Source organism: Martes martes, assembly GCF_963455335.1.
Source record: "Martes martes genome assembly, chromosome: 7".
NCBI lineage: Eukaryota > Metazoa > Chordata > Mammalia > Carnivora > Mustelidae > Martes > Martes martes.
Window position 1 is genome coordinate 61,715,224 of NC_137894.1, and position 19,744 is coordinate 61,734,967.

Sequence of the window (19,744 nt, forward strand, 5' to 3'; positions counted from 1 at the left end):
CTAGCCCTTATTTCCCCACCTCCACTTAAGACAATTTTCACAACAGGTACTCCTAGCTCCATAGGTCCACACTAAAGAAGGGGCCAAGAGTCTTGTCACATTATTTAGAAAGACTATTAACTTCTGACCTACAGATGTCTCTTGTTTTAGTCTTAGTGTTATTTTTTTTTTTAATGCCTTCATCTTTTCCACCAAATACAAGATGAAAATTAATGTTTAGTGTCTATATCTCACTGTTATGGGCAAAATTAGCCAAGATGTTGTAACTACAAATACATAATCACTAGTAATACAATTTTCTATCTATTTCTCATCCAAAATTAAGAATCATGATACTTTGCTATAGCAACAGAAGGAAAATATTAAGCACTTAGGAAAGAAACCCCGTCCTATGCAAGAAATACGCACCTTACAAATCCCAAGCTTTATCTTGTTCCTGTTGGCATCCATCTCTTCCCAGACATCCTTCTCCTGGGGACGTGGGTGTCCCAAAGATCCTGGCAATTTATCTGGTGACACACCAACAGGGATGCCATTCTCCCCATCACTAAGCTGTTCATCTGGAAACACCTCATCTGTATTTTCCCGAAGCAAGTCTCCTGGGATGGGAGTGGCATTGGCAATTCTAAAAATGTGGGGTGGAAGAAAGGTAGAACTTTAAAATACCAGAATCAAAGATTACTATGAGACTATCTTACATTTTGCTTCTGAATTTAAATGATCAAGTTTATACATACTTACAAGAGTAAAACAAAATAAAAACAAAACCTCAGAAACTTGGGCCATGCCAATTCTACAACATAAAACTATTTTTTTTGAGGGGCGAGGGGCAGAGGAAGAGGGAAAGAGAGAATCTTTTTTTTTTTTTTTTAAAGATTTTATTTGTTTATTTGACAGACAGAGATCACAAGTAGGCAGAGGCAGACAGAGAGAGAGGAGGAAGCAGGCTCCCCGCCGAGCAGAGAGCCCGATGCGGGGCTCGATCCCTAGACCCTGAGATCATGACCTGAGCCGAAGGCAGAGGCCTTAACCCCCTGAGCCACCCAGGCGCCCCGGAAAGAGAGAATCTTAAGCAGGCTCCACACCCAGTGTGGAGCCCAATGCAGGTCTCGGTCTCATGACCCTGAGATCATGAACTGAGCTGAAGTCAAGAGTCAGATGCTTAACTGCCAACCACCCAGGTGCCCCAAAACTTCTATTTTTGATGAGGAAAATTTGCAGGATGATCTAAAAATACAAATTTTAATATAATAACTCACTGATTTAAGAATCACTTTAAAAGTAAGAAATATTTGGTCTAGGGGTGCCTGGGTGGCTCAGTGGTTTAAGGCCTCTGCCTTCAGCTCAGGTCATGATCTCAGAGTCCTGGGATTGGGCCCCACGTCAGGCTCTCTGCTCAGCAAGGAGCCTGCGTCCCTTCCTCTCTCTCTGCCTGCCTCTCTGTCTACTTGTGATCTCTGTCAAATAAATAAATAAAATCTTTAAAAAAAGAAAATAAAAAATAAAGAAATATTTGGTCTATTTTCTAGTAAGTCTTGTGTCAATTTTAATATTTTCTACTCTTAACCCATTTTTTGCTGAGAGTAACAAAAATTATAAACAGAAAAATGTCAAGTGTCATTATGACATTAGCAGGTATGAGATCAGTTATATATTTTTAATAGTGTAAAATGTACATTTGCTTCTTCATTTACAGACTTTTTACAAGTATCTACTCTATGCAAGGCTCTAGGGACATAAAGAGGAGAAAGGAAATTCTTGCCCTCTGGGAGAAACTAGAAATACTGTAATTATACAGAACAATTATACAGAACTGCATGAACCGACCAGCAGCAAAATAAAAAAATATTAATTGACATTTGTCAGTATATTTCTTTCAAAGTAATTTCGTGTCCTATTTATATGACTGGTTGTCTCTCCCTCAGAGTTCTGGCTTGTGAGGAGCTTTTTCCAGTTCTGTTATCACTTTTTAAGTGATCAGGTCCCTGTCAGCTTGCATGTTCTGCAACTCTACTTTGTACACTAGTTTGTTTTGTTTTTCAATATTGCTGACTGAACACAGTATTTACCACACAGTGAAATCTTTTCTAAGTGAAAAGACATTCTGGAATGTCTAAAAGTAGAGAAGAACCGGTTCTCAGTAGACTATACTGACACACACAATTCTTCTGAGTGGGAAGATAGGCATCTTCTCAGTGAACCGCTGCAAGGCTAAGGGCTACACCTGGCCCACGTGTCATCCATATGTCATGTTGTGAGAACAAAGATCAGTCGTTCTTCAGGGACTTGTCCTGCCTGAGCTGATGACCCTCGTTACCATCGCTCCCTATTGGGTCAACAGTAGACGATGAATCTCTTCTTGGTATGTTGCAGGTATAATTTAGAAAAGCACTGATAAGAGCTCCCAGGGAAAAAACCTTACAGCCCTGTAAAACAGTTCTTGTAGTTCTGAAACTGGGAACACACTGAAAAGGGAATTAGAAAAAAAAAAAAAAAGAAAGAAAAAGGAAAAAAGAAAAGAAAAGGTAGTTTGGCCTAAAATAGTTCCTATGAAAGGGTTTATTCTAAAAGTAATTAAAGTTCAAAGATAAATAAAGTTCATGAAGTTCATAAATAATACTCTCACATATACTTTTGCACTCACTCGATTCCTGAATGTAGGATAATTTTTCTGGGAAGGAATTTCTTTCTTTCCATAGCTCAAACTCCAGATTTGGATCAGAGTTATAGGAGAAGGGAGAAAATAGTAATTATGTAAGGAGTAAAAATGGGCAAATAAATGCAGAGAAGAACCTGAGTCATGTGGAAGAGAGCCCGTGTGGGGAAGCGGTGAGAGCCAGTGAGGAGCTCCAAAGATTTTTCAGATAGAAGTTCAATATCCTTTACTGACTGACGCATACAAAGGACACGAACATAGATGTGCTACACGGTAATCCAAATGTTTATTGAAAGAATTCCCTCTGTTCATGAGGAAAGGGAGTGGCAAAAGAATCAATATCTGAATTCAGTAAGTTCAGTCTACTAGCCCCACATTTTTTCCCATTTTCATCAGTATTCTTCCAAATCCTTTTTTCCCTATGCTTAAGCTACTATTCTGCTTCTTTCCAACTACCCCAGTTCCTTGGCATCTCCTTCTCCACTCCTGAGGAAACAAAGCACACCTTGACCTATGAACTGCTTCTATTTTTACTCTATCCTGGTTTCCCTCTTCTCTCTGATACCAAACACTTCAAGGGGCTCCCACAGCTTCCCCACATGGGCTCTCTTCCACATGACTCAGGTTCCTCTCTGCATTTATTTGCCCATTTTTACTTCTTACATAATTACTATTTTCTTCCTTCTCCTATAACTCTGATCCAAATCTGGAGTTTGAGATATGGAAAGAAATTCCTTCCCAGAAAAATTATATTACATTCAGGAGTCGAATGAGTGCATATGTATACATGAGAGTATTATTAACACATGGTCTGTGTTGGGTGGTTGCAGGTAAGGTATAAATTACAGAAGCAGATTAAGGAAGAAAAGTAGGGACATGTATGGAAGAATCAGAGAGACATCAAGAAAAACAAAAAGAATGGACATCCTTTCTAAAGGATCCTTTATCTAAAGGATACTGCTAAAGAATCAGTATTTTAATTCAGAGGTCAGCAAATTCACCCACTTCTTAAATGGTAGGCCTGTAGGCCTTATACTTTTCAGGTAGATTCACAGACAGAATCTAAAACTTGTGGGCAAAATTATGATGAAAAACAAGTTTATTCGAATTGTCTCAAAGTATCTTCCCACAAAATACTTCTTACAAAGTAAAGATAGTAACTTCACAGTGGAGAAACCTAGCTAATATCACCCCAGCCCGATTAACAACATTAATACGATCAGTAATAGGACAAACTGACATTATGTAGCTCCTTATTTAATACCAAGAATTTCCCTCTGATCTTAGCTTTAAATGCTTAAAAAAAAAAAAAAAGAGTACTTTGATAGGTTTCTAAGTTTCCAGAAGGATGGGCTTTTGACATTTTTATTCTTGTTGGAAATTTCTAGTTCTACTGTAGTGTGATCAGATAGTAGTATACTTGTGCTAAATTTATGGGTCTACTTATATGCTTTCCTGATGACCTAATAACTGATCAATTTTTATTAATGTTCCAGAGGCACTTGAGCAGAAGGCACAAGCTCTATTATCAGGGTATAGAGTTAAAGATCTATCTTATTGATCCTTTTCTTTGTCTATTTCTTATTCTTTGTTCACTTGATCTGTCTTGTACTGAGTTACATATTAGGATCTCCAATTACTCGTGTGTTTCTAGCTATGCCTCCCTGGATCCTCTGTAGTTTTTGCTTCCTAAAGGTGACTGATGGGATTCTCAGGACTAAATATTAATAAACACCGTATTAAAGGGGCACCTGGGTGGCTTAGTCAGTTAAGCGTCTGCCTTCGGCTCAGGTCATGATCCCAGGGTCCTGGGATCAAGCCCCACATTGGGTTCCCTGCTCAGCAGGAAGCCTGCTTCTCCCTCTCCCACTCCCCCCTGCTTGTGTTCCCTCTCTCACTGTGTCTCTGTCAAATAAATAAATAAAAATCTTTTTAAAAAAAATGCTCTTAGTCCTACTTTCTTATTTCACCTTGCCACTGAGTTTCTCAGGTTTCAATGGTATTGTCCTTCAGGGACTCGAACAAGTGCTATCCCTTGTCTGCATTCCATTTGCACTACTTTCTCTCTAGTCCTTTTAAATGTTTTTTGTGGGGGGAGAAGGGGCAGAAGGTGAGAGAGAATCTTTTTTTTTTTTAAGATTTTATTTATTTATTTGACAGACAGAGATCACAAGCAGGCAGAGAGGCAGGCAGAGAGAGAGGGGAAAGCAGGCTCCCCACTGAGCACAGAGCCCTACGCGGGGCTTGATCCCAGGACCCTGAGATCATGACCTGAGCTGAAGGCAGAGGCTTAACCCTCTGAGCCACCCAGGCACCCTGGTGAGAGAGAATCTTAAGCAGACTTCACACTAAGTGTGCAGGTGGACACAGGGCTCGATTTCACAACCCAGAGATCATGACCTGAGTTGAAATCAAGAGTTAGACACTTAAAGGACTGGGCCACCCAGGCACCCCTTTAGTCCTTTTACATGATTTATTTTCATTCTCTTAGGGCTTTTTTTCCCTTCTGCTTTTATTCAATGCCCTTTATTAAATTTTCATTTGCGTCTACTCTCCTTTGTGCAACTTTATAATTTTTTCACTTCTAAGACATCTTTTTCTTCCATTTCTTTCCCAACCTCAATCAACTCTCATTTCTTCCTCTCTCTTCTCCTTTTCCTTTTTCTCCCATCCCCCTCTACCTTGTGGTCTATTTCTGTTCTTAGTTTTTAACTTTCTGATTCAAGGTAGTTGTCCTTATCTTTGAGTGCACAAATATATTTGCTTCCATTTGGGGTTTTATTTTATAGTTTTCTTCTTCTTCATGGCTACGTCTCTGAGAGGAAATTTCCTTAGCATGAATTGGATTTTCTCTTCTGATTTTTTTCAGTAACATTTTATGGATCTTTGAAATCTTTCACTTCAAATCTGTTCATTTTTGTGGTATTAGAGTATTTCATGAGATTCGTAGTTTAATTAGTGCCCTCTTCTGTCAATGTGGCAAAGTCCAAACAATTTAGGGGATTTTTATTTGTTTTTATGGTCAGAGAGACACAGTATCCTCTGATTTCATAGTTCTCTCTTTTGTAGGCTGTTAAATTTTACTTCCCCTTTGCCCTTCTGTGATTATTGATGTACTGCCTTCAACTTGAAATTCATCTTTTTTGCCAGTTCTATGAAAGTAGATCTGAGCCCTTTAGCTATTTTCCTTTGCCAGCTAGCCCTGGAGCTCTGTCAGTAGAGGGCACTGGAGAGACACGGCAGGAGGAGAGTGCTCTGCTGTGGGTTCCAGTGTGCCGCTCTTGGCAAGGAGACTTGCCTGTGCGTGTGGCTCTCCCTGGCACAAGGATCCTGCCACATCCCAGCATCTTCAGCACCTGTCTCTTGCAGCACAAAGACCGCAGCAACCAAAAGCTTCCCTGAGCAATTCCCACTATCTAGAAGAAAGTAAATAGCTTTCTCTGCCACCCCAGAGAATAGATTTCCATTAAGTTCCAGAGGGCAGATTTTCAGCAAATTCTACCAGGCATCAGAGTGACTTCCCCGCCATCCAGTAAGCAACGGACATATGCTCTCCAACAAGGTCAGGACTCGGCCCTGGGGCTGGTGGGGCTCTGTCTTGGGATGCTTAATCTCAGCCCCTGGAGTAGGAGCTTTACTTGATATTTGCTATTCCTGTATTCTCTACTTCCTACTAGTCTATCCCACATTACTCCAGTTCTGTATTATAGCTACTAATTCCTTGTATCATCTTCCCCTGTTCAAATTACTATGCAGTTTCTCTCTCCTGATTGGATCCAAACACATAAATGTTTTTTCCTTCACTGCTCAACTGATAAAAGGCATTTTCTCCTTTCTTTTTTGTCTTTTTTCTTTCTTTTTTTCTTCCATAAGCTGTATGTTTTGAAGCATGCCTATTTTTACCTCTCTGTCTACCTGAACACTTTCTAGTAATTACATTTGTCTACCTGAACACTTTCTAGTAATTACATTTGTAGGACGGGATTAGTTTTTCTGATGTTGGCTTAAATCAACCTTAAGTCTTATTTCAAATTCTCTTCCTCTGCACGGTTTTTACTGATCTGTCTTTACAAAGTCTTGGGGGCAGAGTTGAGTGAGGCAGGAGCACGAGAGAGTTGGTGGTTTTGGTTTCCCTTTTTACTTATTTTGGAGTTTAGGCTAGGTATCCTTTATCTTCAAATTATGTTGAGGATGTGGTTTTTGCATAGTTTTACTTCTTCTTTCTCATTATTGCTTTATTTTAGGAGGAAACATTGGGAGATGGGAACTTAAACTGTCCTCACTGACTTCAGTTACCCTGAACTCCTTATCATCTGGATTTCTACATGTTTGAGACTCACCTACTTCTAACAACAATCAAAGGAGAAGGAGAACAAAGGCATGAAAACAAGAATCAAAATTTTAGAAAGGCTCTAGCTCTGTTGCTAGTATTTACTTAGTGTTGGATGATTCACTCAGCTAGTGTTAGGAGTATCTAATGTGTTTGTTTTTAAAAAGATTTTATTTATTTATTTTAGCGAGTACTTTAAACAAATATCTGTGATGATTCTAATCTAGCTAGTCAGGGCCCCTCACTTAAGAACTCTTAGACTAGCTAATCAAGGATATCATACCTAGTTAAACAAGTCCATGTAAGCTTTTCTGATTCAAAAAGCTTGAGTGATCCCAAATTTCAATATAAAATCAAACAATGGATTAGTGATAAACTTCCCCAATTATAAGATTATTTTTCCCTATTTACTTTTTTTCTTTGTTAACCAAACATTTTAAAGCAACCAGAGCAGGTAAAAATGGATGGGGGGGGGGATGACTCCCCCAATTTATTTAATAACAAACAAAAGCAACTGTATTTAATGCATGAAGAGAAGAAAACAAACATACACAGGATGATGGAAATACACTATAATCTGTTCCTAATATACTTTGTAAACTAAATCACTTTCATAGAGGAACAAGCTACATTTTTTGTTCAGATTAAACTTAAACACAGTACAGTTAGGTGCAATTGTGGCTCATTCTTTCCAGGTCCCATATATTCTTTAGAAGTAAATGCAAACTGGGGTGCCTGGGTAGCTCAGTTGGTTAAGCACCTGACTCTTAATTTTCAGGTCAGGTCATGATCTCAGGGTCATGATCTCAGAGACCTGCTATGGGCTCAGTGGGCAGTCCACTTGGGATTCTGTCTATCTCTATCTGTCTACCCCTCCCCTGGCTCACTCTCTCTCTCAAGTAAATAAATAAATCTTAAAAAAAAAAAAAAGAAGTAAATGCAAACAATTCCTTCTCATTTTGAAAATCCACTGTAAATCTGACATCAACAAATCATACAAGCTTGAAGCTCCCATTTCAAAGTATGATCTATAAATACCTTCTAAGAAAAGTAAATGTGAACAAAGACATATATAAAAGCAATGTTAATGCAAGGAAATTCATAGGCTCTCTCCTCTGTCTCAGCATTTTGTCATCTGAAGGATCTGGATGAAATAACAGATGTCTCTATGAACACAGTGCACCTAAGAAAGCCACTGCTAAGTAATCTGCATGGGACATACCCAATGGCCGCGGGGGTCAGGCGAGTGTGCAGCTGAGGGGTGGTAGAAGTAGTGGTGGTGGTCAGGGAGCCATCTGTTCCAGTCTTCTCCCAGTCAAAAGGATCACTCTCAATTACTCCAAAGGTCTTGATGCTGTTGTCAAACACGGATGTCAGAAGCTAGACCATAAAGAAAAAAACTAGAGTAAGGTAACAATAAGCATTGTCATTTTATTCTTTAAGAGAAAGCTGCCATGTTCACAAATTAGTTTTGTAGTAGGATTAAAAAAAAAAAAAAACAGATGGTACAAATAGGGGAATCTGAAAAAGGACTATATGTGGATGATGATATTGAATTAATACTGATTTTTCTCAGCTGAGGTACTGGTTTGTAGTTATATAGGAGAATATCTCTGTTTTTATAAGATATATAATGAAGTATCTTATCTAAAACCTACTTTCAGATGGTGTGGCAAAAGGAAGTTTGTGTTGTATGTGAAAATATGTATTCAGTTTTAACCATTTATATGATCATTTTTTTTTGTCAAAAAGGAGTTATTTTTATATGGTTCAGCTTAAATAAGTGAGCAATGTTAACAACTATTATATCTAGATTAAGGGGTCTATAGAAGTTCATTGGGCTTTCTTACAGTTCTGGGGGGGTTGAAAAATTTTTCAGCTGTATGTGGTATGGGTGTACGTACATATTATCACAAAGAACTCAGCCACTTTATTTGGTTTATATTAAATATTTCATTTTTTTGTCTTTTTTTAAAAGATTTTTTTAAAGTAATCTCTCCACCTCACATGGGGCTTGAACTCACAACCCCAAGATCAAGAGTTGCATGCTCTAAGACTGAGCCAGCCAGGTGCCCCTCATTTTTTGGCCTCCAAATTCGTATTGCATGGAACACTGGGTATTATACACAAACAATGAATCAAAGAACACTATTATCAAAAACTAATGATGTACTGTATGGTGACTAACATAACATAATAAAAAAATAAAATTAAATAAATTCCAAACTCTGATGTGATGTAGATAATGATCTCACAAAAACTGCCCTCTACTGTTTCTGATTTTTAATTTTATGATTATAGCTTCATTCTCTCCTCATCATTTCTCTTACCCTATTAGTATCCAAGAATAAATAATAATTTAGATTTCTGTCCTGAATGAGTGGTGGTGTCATTTACTGAAATGGAAAGCAGAGAGTTTGAGGACTAGGACACTGAAAGTTTTAGGGAGTTTAGGGAGGAAAAGGGTATACTACAAACTCGAGAGTCATCAGCATATAGATAGGAATAGGTATTATTTAAAGCAATAGGACCGGATATCACCTAAGGAGAGTAGGTAGCAAAGAGGTCCAAGGGCAAAGGCCTAAGGCACTCCAACATTTAGTTAGAAAGAAGATTCACTAAAGCAAAGCAAGGAGAAGTGGCTAGTGAGACAAAAAAACCAAGTGTGTGCAGTTTTAGAGGCTTACTGAAGAGAACATCTGAACAAGATGGCCAAATGCTATCAATTGTAAATTGTAAGTTATTTTTGATTATTTAGTTGGTTTCTCTCTTTTACCCAGACTGGAAGATCCTAGACGCTGGCACTCATCTGATTTTGTTCATCATAATATCTAACACAGTAGCTTATATATGAATGCAGTGTTGTGATTTATAAGAAATAAGTTTGGTCAACTGCATAACCAAAATATATTTTTTATATATATTTGGTATTTGTCCACAGTTGCTGGGTCACAGGTCCCCAAACGCTTAAAATTTCCTGAGAGAAAAGAACAATAGGAGTATCTTTTATTATAATATTTGATCTGTAGTCCCAAGTTCCTGAAACCATGTCAGAGCCATAAAGGTAAAATGGCTCTCTTTTTATTTGTAACAAGCCCCTTTCCACCACCACTGAGTTTTTGTTAATGAGGTGACTTTTGGAAAGCACCTATGGATAGGGGCTGGTCACCAGAGGAACCAACCCTGTGATTAGAGAGTTGGAACTTTCCTATCCCATGGCCTCCAGTAAAGAGGAGAGGGGCTAGAAGATGAATCAATCACCAATGGTGAACGATTTAATCAATTGTGCCTACATAAAGAAGCCGCCACAAAAACCCAAAGGATGGGGTTTGGAGAGCTCCTGGTTGGTAAACATAATGGAGGTGCTTAGAGTGATGCCCTCAGAGAGGGCTTGGAGGCTCCACACCCTTTCCTCATACTTTGCCCTATGCATCTTCTCCATCTGGCTGTTTTGAAATTATACCCTTTTTAATGAATCGGTAATCTGGTGAGAAAACTGGTTTCCCAAGTCCTGTGAGCCCTTCTAGGAAATTAATCAAACGCAAGGAAGGGGTTGTAGGAACCTCTGAATTACAGTCATAGGTCAGTCAGAAGTACAGGTGACAACCAGGACTTGGGACTGAAATCCGAAGTGGAGGGTGGTCTTCTGGGATTGAGTCCTTAACCTGTGGAATTTGATGCCATCTATCTCTGGGTGGATAGTGTCAAAAGTGAGTTGAATTGCAGGATACCCAGCTGGTGCCCAGAGAACTGCCTGGTGATGATGGCAGGGAACCTATGTAAGAATTATGAGTGCAGAACCTTTAGTGACTCTAAAAACATTTTGAGAACAAACACTTGCGAGAATATTTATTGCAAGATTCCCAAAAGGAAAAAAAATAAATGGAGGAAAGGAAACTAAAAAGATCAAAGAAATTGGAAAAGGCATGGTTATAAAACCTGGGAATTTTTGTTTTGGTCATATTTTTGTTGACTTAAGTTACCTATGTTATAGCATAGATTTCCGCAAATTGTCAAAGTTAGAGGGCTACAGAAAACACACAAGAAAGGAGGATGGATTAAGACCCAGCATATGGGAACAGAAGTCACAGATCTTGAAGTTCTCTCTCCTGACTCTGGAAATGGAGGTTCTTGCAGAGTGGGCTGCATGCCTCCTGAAAGAGGGAGTCCCTACCCAGGAGGCAGCACCTGCCTTGCTGTGTGAGCACTTAGACTGCTGCCACTAAATGCACTGCCCGGACTGGGCTGCCAAGGGAATGATCCTAAGCAGTTTGTATGCCAGATGTCCTTTTACTATGAATTATTTTCTTACATTTACCACAGTATTAGCGTATGTCTTAGAAACTGTAGCATATGCCGCTGGGCCTCAGATAAAAAAAAAAGTTTGTTACTAAGATGGTGATAAAAGAGACCAGCAGCAGAAGGCAGAAGGATGGAAGGCACAGAACAAAAGAAACAGAGAGACCTTCCCTGGCCCTCTAATTTATGGGAGGTTCCCTCTTGTTACTCTAGCTCAAACTCTGATTGTTTTGTTTCCCTAACAGCCCAGCTATGCCTTCTGAGAAATTTAACTCCAATGTCATCAGAGTCAGGGGAATCCTAAAACAGCTAAGTCCCCTGAAGCAAGAGGCAAGCCTGCTGCATTTTGATGTAATCTCTGTTTAAACAGTCCCATTCCTAAATCTAGACAGAAATTAACAGGATTAATATAAAGCTTGGACAGCTATGGATTTCCTCTCTATTGTATCCTCTGATTTCAGCAATGTTGTGGCACATTGTATGAACTGGCTGCTCGACACATTTTAGTTTCAGGCTCCCAACATTGTGGATATTTATGGGTTTTATTAGTCTTCTCAACTTGCTAAACAATGCTTAACGTATCTGGGACACTCTAATAAAGATACTTTTATGTTCTTATGTCAGGATCACATGATTCTACTAATTGCCGACAAAGATTTCAAATAATTCTTCATATAACTTTTTAGTTCTTTCACTGCATTTTTATGAACCAGTCATGTTAGTATTTATTTCACAGTGGCTGTTGTATTTGTTGCCACCTCTCCAAAGAAGGCAAGATGGTGAAATACGACCAGAGCTTCGGCTTTTTTGAATGAGCCAGAAATTGGGTTCAGACACCACTTCTAGCAGCACAAGTTTTCCCAGGCAACAGGTCTAAACTAAATCTCCATAAAATGGGAATAATAACACCACCCCGGTACTACTGTGACACTGCTGGGTGTCCTTACTGTGACAATAATGTGCAAAGGCACCAAGGGTTCTTCTTTATCCAATCTGATGCTATCTTAGTTTCCTATTAACTAGTAACTGTTGTCATCTACCTGTGTAGTCTAGGGGTGGAATTCAAGGTTAAGATCTTCCTACACACTCCTCAGAGACATGTTCCATTCTCAAAACACTTTAAAAAGGATTGTTTAAATTATAAGGTGGCCACAACAGAATTGAATGTTTCTAATCACTACCTACATTTCTGAAACTGTTGGTCCAGCATTTTTTTTTTTACTTTTAATCTAAAATAAAGATTCATAGAAAATTACAAAAATAGTACAGAGAAATCCTCTTCACCCGGTGTGCTCCAATAGTAACACCTTAAACAGCTAGACTACAGTATCAAAACCAGGAAAGTGACATGGGTACAATCCACAGAGCTTATCAAATTTCACCAGTTTTACATGCCCTCATGTGCGCATGTGTTTGTTTCCATGTGCATGTGTATAAATCCACAGAATTTTATTGACCTGAGGAGATTCGTGGCCCAGCATCTTTTTTTCTCTTACGGTTGCTATACTGTTTCAAATCTAATAATAAAAACGTTTTCATAATAAGATCTCTGTTTCAATCTTGGCTATAATTCTGACAGCTTCACCTAGTTTAGTTTAACAGATATAAAACAGTATTTATGCACTGAAAAGTTGATTTTTCTTAGATTTCCTTAGTAGGAGACTGTTAGGCAAACTAGGATTCAGTTCAATTTTCCTAACATTTGTTGAAAATTTAGGTGCCAGGCACAGTGCAAGGACAGCGTGGGATAAAAAAAGAAGACATGGTTGTACTTCCAGGACTTAAAAACCAGCTGGGAAGACACCCTTGTACATAAATACAAAGTACTGATAAACTTGGATGTCATTTCCCAAAACACCATAACACTTTCCAAAAGCAAGTGTCAGCCATTATTCTAATTAAGACATGAATAAAAGATTCCTGGTAAAGAGCAAAACAGCTCCTCTCTCTACATCTGCTGTCAGAGAAAGCAATAGTAGGCTACTGGATGAGGTATTAGCCATGTGCAACTTATTTTTTTTTTTAAGGTTCTATTTATTTATTTGACAGAGAGAGAGACCACAAGCATGGGGAACAGCAGGCAGAGGGAGAAGCAAATTCCCCGCTGAGCAAGGAGCCCGATGCAGGACTCGATTCCAGGACCCTAGGAGCATAACCTGAGCCAAAGGCAGACGCCTAACTGACTCAGCCACCCAGGCACACCTCACAATAGTCTTCTTTAGATTATAGACAAAACTAAGTGTTGAATGTGATAAAAAATTTTTTATTTGCTCAACTCTTATACTCCTGTGCAAACTCGATCAATAAAAAAATTTTTGCACCTAAGTCGGGAAAGTTGGAACATTTTCCAGCTCTTCCTGAATCTAGTATTATAGCTTTAATTTCATTATTTTAAGTAATATGAGCTTTGTGCATTTCAGAAATACCTATGAAATGTAAATATAAGAACACGCTCCAAAACCCCTTGTATTTTCTCCATTTGTTAGAGTCTCTAGTTATTAACACAAATTGCCACATAGGAAAGAAGGTGATACGCTCATCCACTTCAGGTCTCTAAGGACCCAAGACTATATGCTGTCTCTCTGCTTTATATCCTGTTTATATTTATACAAAAGCTGCCATTTCACATAGAAATAGTTAAAAAATGAATAAGTTCACTGTGCTTTGATGGTCTTTTGACTGGGCAAACTGACAATGTTGTAGAATGTAAAACTTTCTTTAACAATAAAGTCTGTGTGTTGTACTTTGAGGGTAAAAATAATAAACTAATACATCATTTTTACAGGCACAGCTCAGAGATACTATAGGCTGGGTTCCAGACCACCACAATAAGGCAAATATTGCAATAAAGTGAGTTAAATGACTTTTTTGGTGTCCCAGTGCATATAAAAGTTATGTTAACACTATACCGAACAATAGTATTAAGTGTACAATAGTATTATGTCTAAGAAAACAATATACATGCCTTAATTGAAAATACTTTATTGCTAAAAGATCTTAACCATCGTCTCAGCTTTCATTAATTAAGTGTAATCTTTTTGCTGCTAGAGGATCTTGCCTCAATGCTGATGGCTGCTGACTATCCAGGGTGGTTGCTGGTGAACACAGGGGGTGGCTGTGGCAATTTCTTAAAATAAGGCAATAATGACTCTGCCACACTGATTGACTATTCCTTTCACAAGTGATTTCTCTGTTCCACGTGACACTGTTTGATAGCATTTTACCTACAGAACTTCTTTCAAAACTGGAGTCGACCCTCTCAAACTCTGCCACAGCTTTATCAGCTAAGTTTATGTAATAGTCTAAGTCATTTGTAGTCATTTCAATAATCTTCAGAGCATCTTCACCAGGAGTGGATTCCATCTCAAGAAGCTATTTTCTCTGCTCAGCCATAGAAGCAACTGGTCATCCATTACAGTTTTATCATGAGCTGGCAGCAACTTAGTCATATCTTCAGGCTCCACTTCTTATTCTAGTTCTCCTGCTATTCCCACCACATCTCCAGTTAGTTCCTTCACTGAAGTCTTAAAGCCCTCAAAGTCATCCAAGAGGCTGAGAATCAACTTCTTCCAGACTCCTCTGTTAATGATAATATTTTGACTTCTTCCCAAGAATCACTAATGTTCTTAATGACATCTAGAATGGTAAATCCTTTCCAGAAAGTTTTCAATTTAGTTTGCCCAGAGCTATCAGAGGAATCACTATCTACAGCACCAACTGCCTTACAAAATGTATTTCTTAAACAGTAAGACTTGAAAGTTGAAGTGACATCTTGACCCATGGCTGCAGAATGGAGGTAGTGGTGAGCAGGCATGAAAACAACATTAATCTCATTGTACATCTCCAACAGAGCTCTTGGGTGACCAGATGCATGGTCAGTGTACACTCATATTTTGAAAAGAATCTTTTTTTTCTGAGCAGTAGGTCCTAACAGTGGGCTTAAAATATTCAGTAAACCATGTTGTAAACAGATGTGCTGTCATCTGGGTATTGTCCCATTTAGAGAGCACAGGCAGAATAGATTTAGCATAATTTGTAAGGGCCCTAAGATTTTCAGAGTGGTAAATGATCACTGGTTTCAGCTTCAAGTCACCGGCCACAGTAACTTCTAACCAGAGAGTCAATCTGTCCCTTGAAGCTTTGAAGCCAGGCATTGACTTCTCCTATCTAGCTATGAAAATCCTCGATGGCTCTTCTTCCAATAGAAGGCTGTTTTGTTTACACTGAAAATCTGTTGGTTAGTGTAGTAGCCACCTTCAGAAGCTAGATCTTCTGGATAACTTGCTGCCTCACCTTGTACTTTTATGTTACAATGAAGGCTTCTTTCCCTAAACTTCATGAACCAATCTCTGCTAGCTTCAAACTTTTCTTTGGAAACTTCCTAATCTCTCTCAGCCTTCGCAGAATTCAAGAGTCAGGACCTTGTTCTGGATTCGGCTTTGGCTTCAGGGAATGCTGTGGCTGGTCTGATTTTCTATTAAGACCACTAAAACTTTCTCCATATCAGCAATAAGGCTGTTTTGCTTTCTAATCACTCATATGTTCACCAGAGTAGCATTTCTAATTTCCTTCAAGAACTTACCGTTTGCATTCACAACTTGACTAACTGTTTGGCACAAGAGACCTAGCTATCAGCCTATCTTGGCTTTTGGCATGCCTTCCTCACTAAGTTTAATCATTTCTAGAAAGCTTTTGATTTAATGTGATAGACATGAAACTCTTATTTTCACTTGAACAGTTAGAGGTCACTGTAGGATTATTAACTGACCTAATTTCAAGATTATTGTGTTTCAGGGGATAAGGAGGGTGAAGGAGAGGGAGAGACGGGAAATGGCCGGTCAGTGGAGCAGTGAGAATGCACACAACATTTATAGATTAAGTTTTCCATTACATGGGTAGGGTTCATGGCACCCCAAGACAATTATAGTAGTAAACATAAAGATCACTGATTAGAGATCACTATACAAATGTAACAATAACAAAAAAGTTTGAAATATTTCAAAAACTATCAAAACGTGACACAGAAACATGAAATAAGTAAATGCTGTTGGAAAAAATGGTGCTGATGGACTCGCCCAATGCAAGGTTGCCACAATTTCTAAAAAACGCAACATCTGCAAAGTGCAATGAAATGATGTATGCCTGTTTTAACCTATGTGTGGCTTCATTTATGTCTTCAGAGGTAGTGATTATTTTGCATTAAGCTCCAACTTCTCCCTGAAAGCAACAGAATCTTCTGAAATATATAGTTTGTTGGGGTTAAGGGTGCAATTTGCGGTAAACCTACTCAAGGCCTTATGAATGGACACCCTAAGGAAATGATTCACTGACCACAGATAAAATGGAGCCAATAATCTTCACTGACTTTGTTCCATAGCATATTAACATATGATATTGCAGCCCTTAAGCCCTTGACAGATACATTACCCAGCTGGATATTTCCTTTTGATCAACAAATTAGATACAGGATTTACATAATTTAGACCATCAGCAGTTCTATACACCAAATGAATCACAGCAGGAACAGTAAAATCTGTTCAATAATAAACAAACCTAAAACTCTAATGAAATATGCCCACCCAGAATGGAGGAAACACACAGACACACACAGACACACACACACACAGACACACACACACACATTGTCCTCATCAATCAATTTTACCACATTTCTCAGGATGTATTAAAATATCATTCTAGGGACCTTCCATACTGATTTACAATATAAAATAAGTGAAGATAAAGACTAAATGAGAGAAGAATTAACCCACAGAACTCACAAAGATGATTACCTGGTAGTCTGGTTTTGTAAAATAATCCAAAGAGGAGATGTGATCCAAAAAGATGCTGAATTCTGGAGGGAGATGTTTCAACATAAGCCTGTGGTCATACCTCTCCTTAATAGAGCCTACTTGCTCCTGGGAAGTAAAGAGAAGAGGAACCAAAGTCAATTTCTCTTGGCAGCTACACATTAACAGCCTCTCAGTAACAGTCTCAAGGGTATGTACTAGGGAATGAGATAGTGAGTAATTAAGTATAAAGCAAGAACTGAGCTCCGACTAATAGCTTAATGTACATTGCTTTATGGGGGGAGGGAGGACTGTAATGAATAACCAAAAGGGTAACACAAGAGTTCTGCATCAGTGAATGGACAGTCTGCCAAAAAATAAAAAGTTGATCTTCAATCTGGTCTATTTTTTTTATCAACACACGTTTACAGTTTCCAAATTAAACAAAATAATGTAACAATTAAAATTTAAAAGCTTACATGACTTATAAAAAGAAAAAAGGAGAACTAGGGAAAAGAAAAGCTCTGAGGGAAAGCTAGAAATCAGATCAGAAGCAAAGATTTAACAGATCCTTAAATGAGTATTCTTCATGTATGTAGAAAAAAATCATAACATTAATTAGATCTTTAATATAGGCTTAATTTTAGTTCCTTTATGTAAGTATATTCTCATCCATTATGTCTACCCAGGAGAAAATTTTATTCCTTCCCTTACCAAAACTGTTATTTCCACTTCCATTTCCAAAATTACCTTGTCCTTTATTTTTCTCCAAGGCAGTTGACCGACCACAAACTCCACCAACATGTAGAATAAGGACCAAAGGTCATCATGTCTTCCCATTTCCTTCATAAGCCAAACAGAATTCAGTCACATTATGTAACTACGCCTTTTGAGTATATTACATTGTGTAAGGACTAACCATTGTGTTTCGTCTTATTAGGCTTAAAAATTGTAATGTATTTCCCATAAAATCTTCTGGTAAATATATCTACATAGCTATATAACAAGCTATAATAATGTACATATCAGAATAGATATAACAAAATACTTTTTGCTACAAAGAACAACCCAAAACCCAGAAATGCTGGAAATGTAATTAACAGCTCATTAATTAATAAAGGAGTTCATTAAGAAGGGAAAGTGGTTGCCAAGAGCTGAGGGAAAGGGGAAGGGTGAATTAGCATTTAACAGGTATGGAGTTTCACTGCTGTAAAATGAAAAAAGTTCCAGGGGCGTCTGGGTGGCTCAGTGGGTTAAAGCCTCTGCTTTCAGATCAGGTCATGATCCCAGGGTCCTGGGATCAAGCCCCACATCGGGCTCTCGCTCAGCGGAAGGCTGCTTCTCTTCCTCTCTCTCTCTGCCTGCCTCTCTGCCTACTTGTGATCTCTGGCTGTCAAATAAATAAATAAAATCATTGAAAAAAAATGAAAAAAGTTCTAGAACTCTGTTGCACACTAATATGAATATACTTAACACTGCTGAACTGTGAGCTTAAAAATGGTTAATGTGGATGGCAGCTACACTGGTGAGCAAAGCATAATATACAGAGTTGTTGTATCACTGTGTTGTACACCCCAAACTATTGTTACACTGTGTGTCAACTATACTAAAAGAAAGAAAGAATGAATGAATGAATATGGCTAACATGGTAAATTTAATGTGAGAATGTTTTTTATCACGATAATAAATAAAGAAAGCAAATTCTAGGAGCCAAAATTAAAGAGAAAGCTGGAAACAAGAGAAGCAAGCTGATGCGGAAGCTTTGGTTTTAGGGGCCTCTGTTACAGGTTTTGTCAACCAGGTATTTTAACAGTGAGGAAGGGGACAGGTGTGAAAGTACTGAGCCTACACAAGACAGGAGTTGTAACTGAGACACCTTCTCTTAGGCCCTCACCAAACAGCCTGGACCCTCTCAGGGCTATCTTTATTACAATATCTGGTATATACATTATACTACAATAATTGTTTTTTCTGTAAAATTTGACCACTATCAAAGGGATAAAGTAAGCGATTAAAAATATTGCCCCCCCCCAAAAAAACCATTGCCCTGAAAATTTGTGGTGACAGACCTGCCCCTCACTCAGATTTGGGGTTTAAATTTATACCACTTGTGTGGTTTGGGAAACAAAACCCAGAAATTTTTTTCTGGGTGAACCTGTCCTGTAGTAATGACAGATGCAAATGAAAATCCTCTCAAGATAAAAGCACCTTTAAATTCAGGCCTCAAAGAAGTCCTATAGACAGAGACCCACCAAATATAAGCTGCTTATTCAGAAGTATAAAATACATTAAGAAGCAAGTTATCATAAGCTAGTGGCAAGAGAAATTATAGAGCAGAATTAGATATCCAAGAATTCCAGATATGGAATTATAGGATAAAGAATACAAAATTAAAATGTTTAAAATGCTTAAGCAACAGGCGCCTAGGTGGCTCAGTCACTAAGCATCTGCCTTTGGTTCAGGTCATGATCTCAGGGTCCTGGGATCGAGCCCCACATCAGGCTACCTGCTCTGTGGGGAGCCTGCTTCTCCCTCTCCCACACCCCCTGCTTGTGTTCCCTCTCTCGCTGTGTATCTCTGTGTCAAATAAATAAAATCTTTTTAAAAAATGCTTAAGCAAAAAATGGAATCAAAGTCATGAGATAGGAACCATATCCTATCTAAAAAAAT

General features: G+C 38.4%; 1 protein-coding gene across 1 annotated transcript in view; it reads right to left on the reverse strand.

Annotated features, from left to right (window-relative positions):
- TTBK2 (tau tubulin kinase 2) overlaps positions 1-19,744 on the reverse strand; it is a gene marked incomplete at its 3' end in the record, with an annotated part of 156,831 nt that overhangs the window by 23,495 nt on the left and 113,592 nt on the right. The window contains exons 8-11 of the mRNA XM_080809583.1: positions 17,825-17,917; positions 17,078-17,203; positions 8,209-8,366; positions 409-625 (exon numbers count right to left, since the gene is read on the reverse strand). Coding sequence (XP_080665709.1) covers positions 409-625; positions 8,209-8,366; positions 17,078-17,203; positions 17,825-17,917 — 594 coding nt within the window. The remainder of the gene's footprint in view (positions 1-408; positions 626-8,208; positions 8,367-17,077; positions 17,204-17,824; positions 17,918-19,744) is intronic.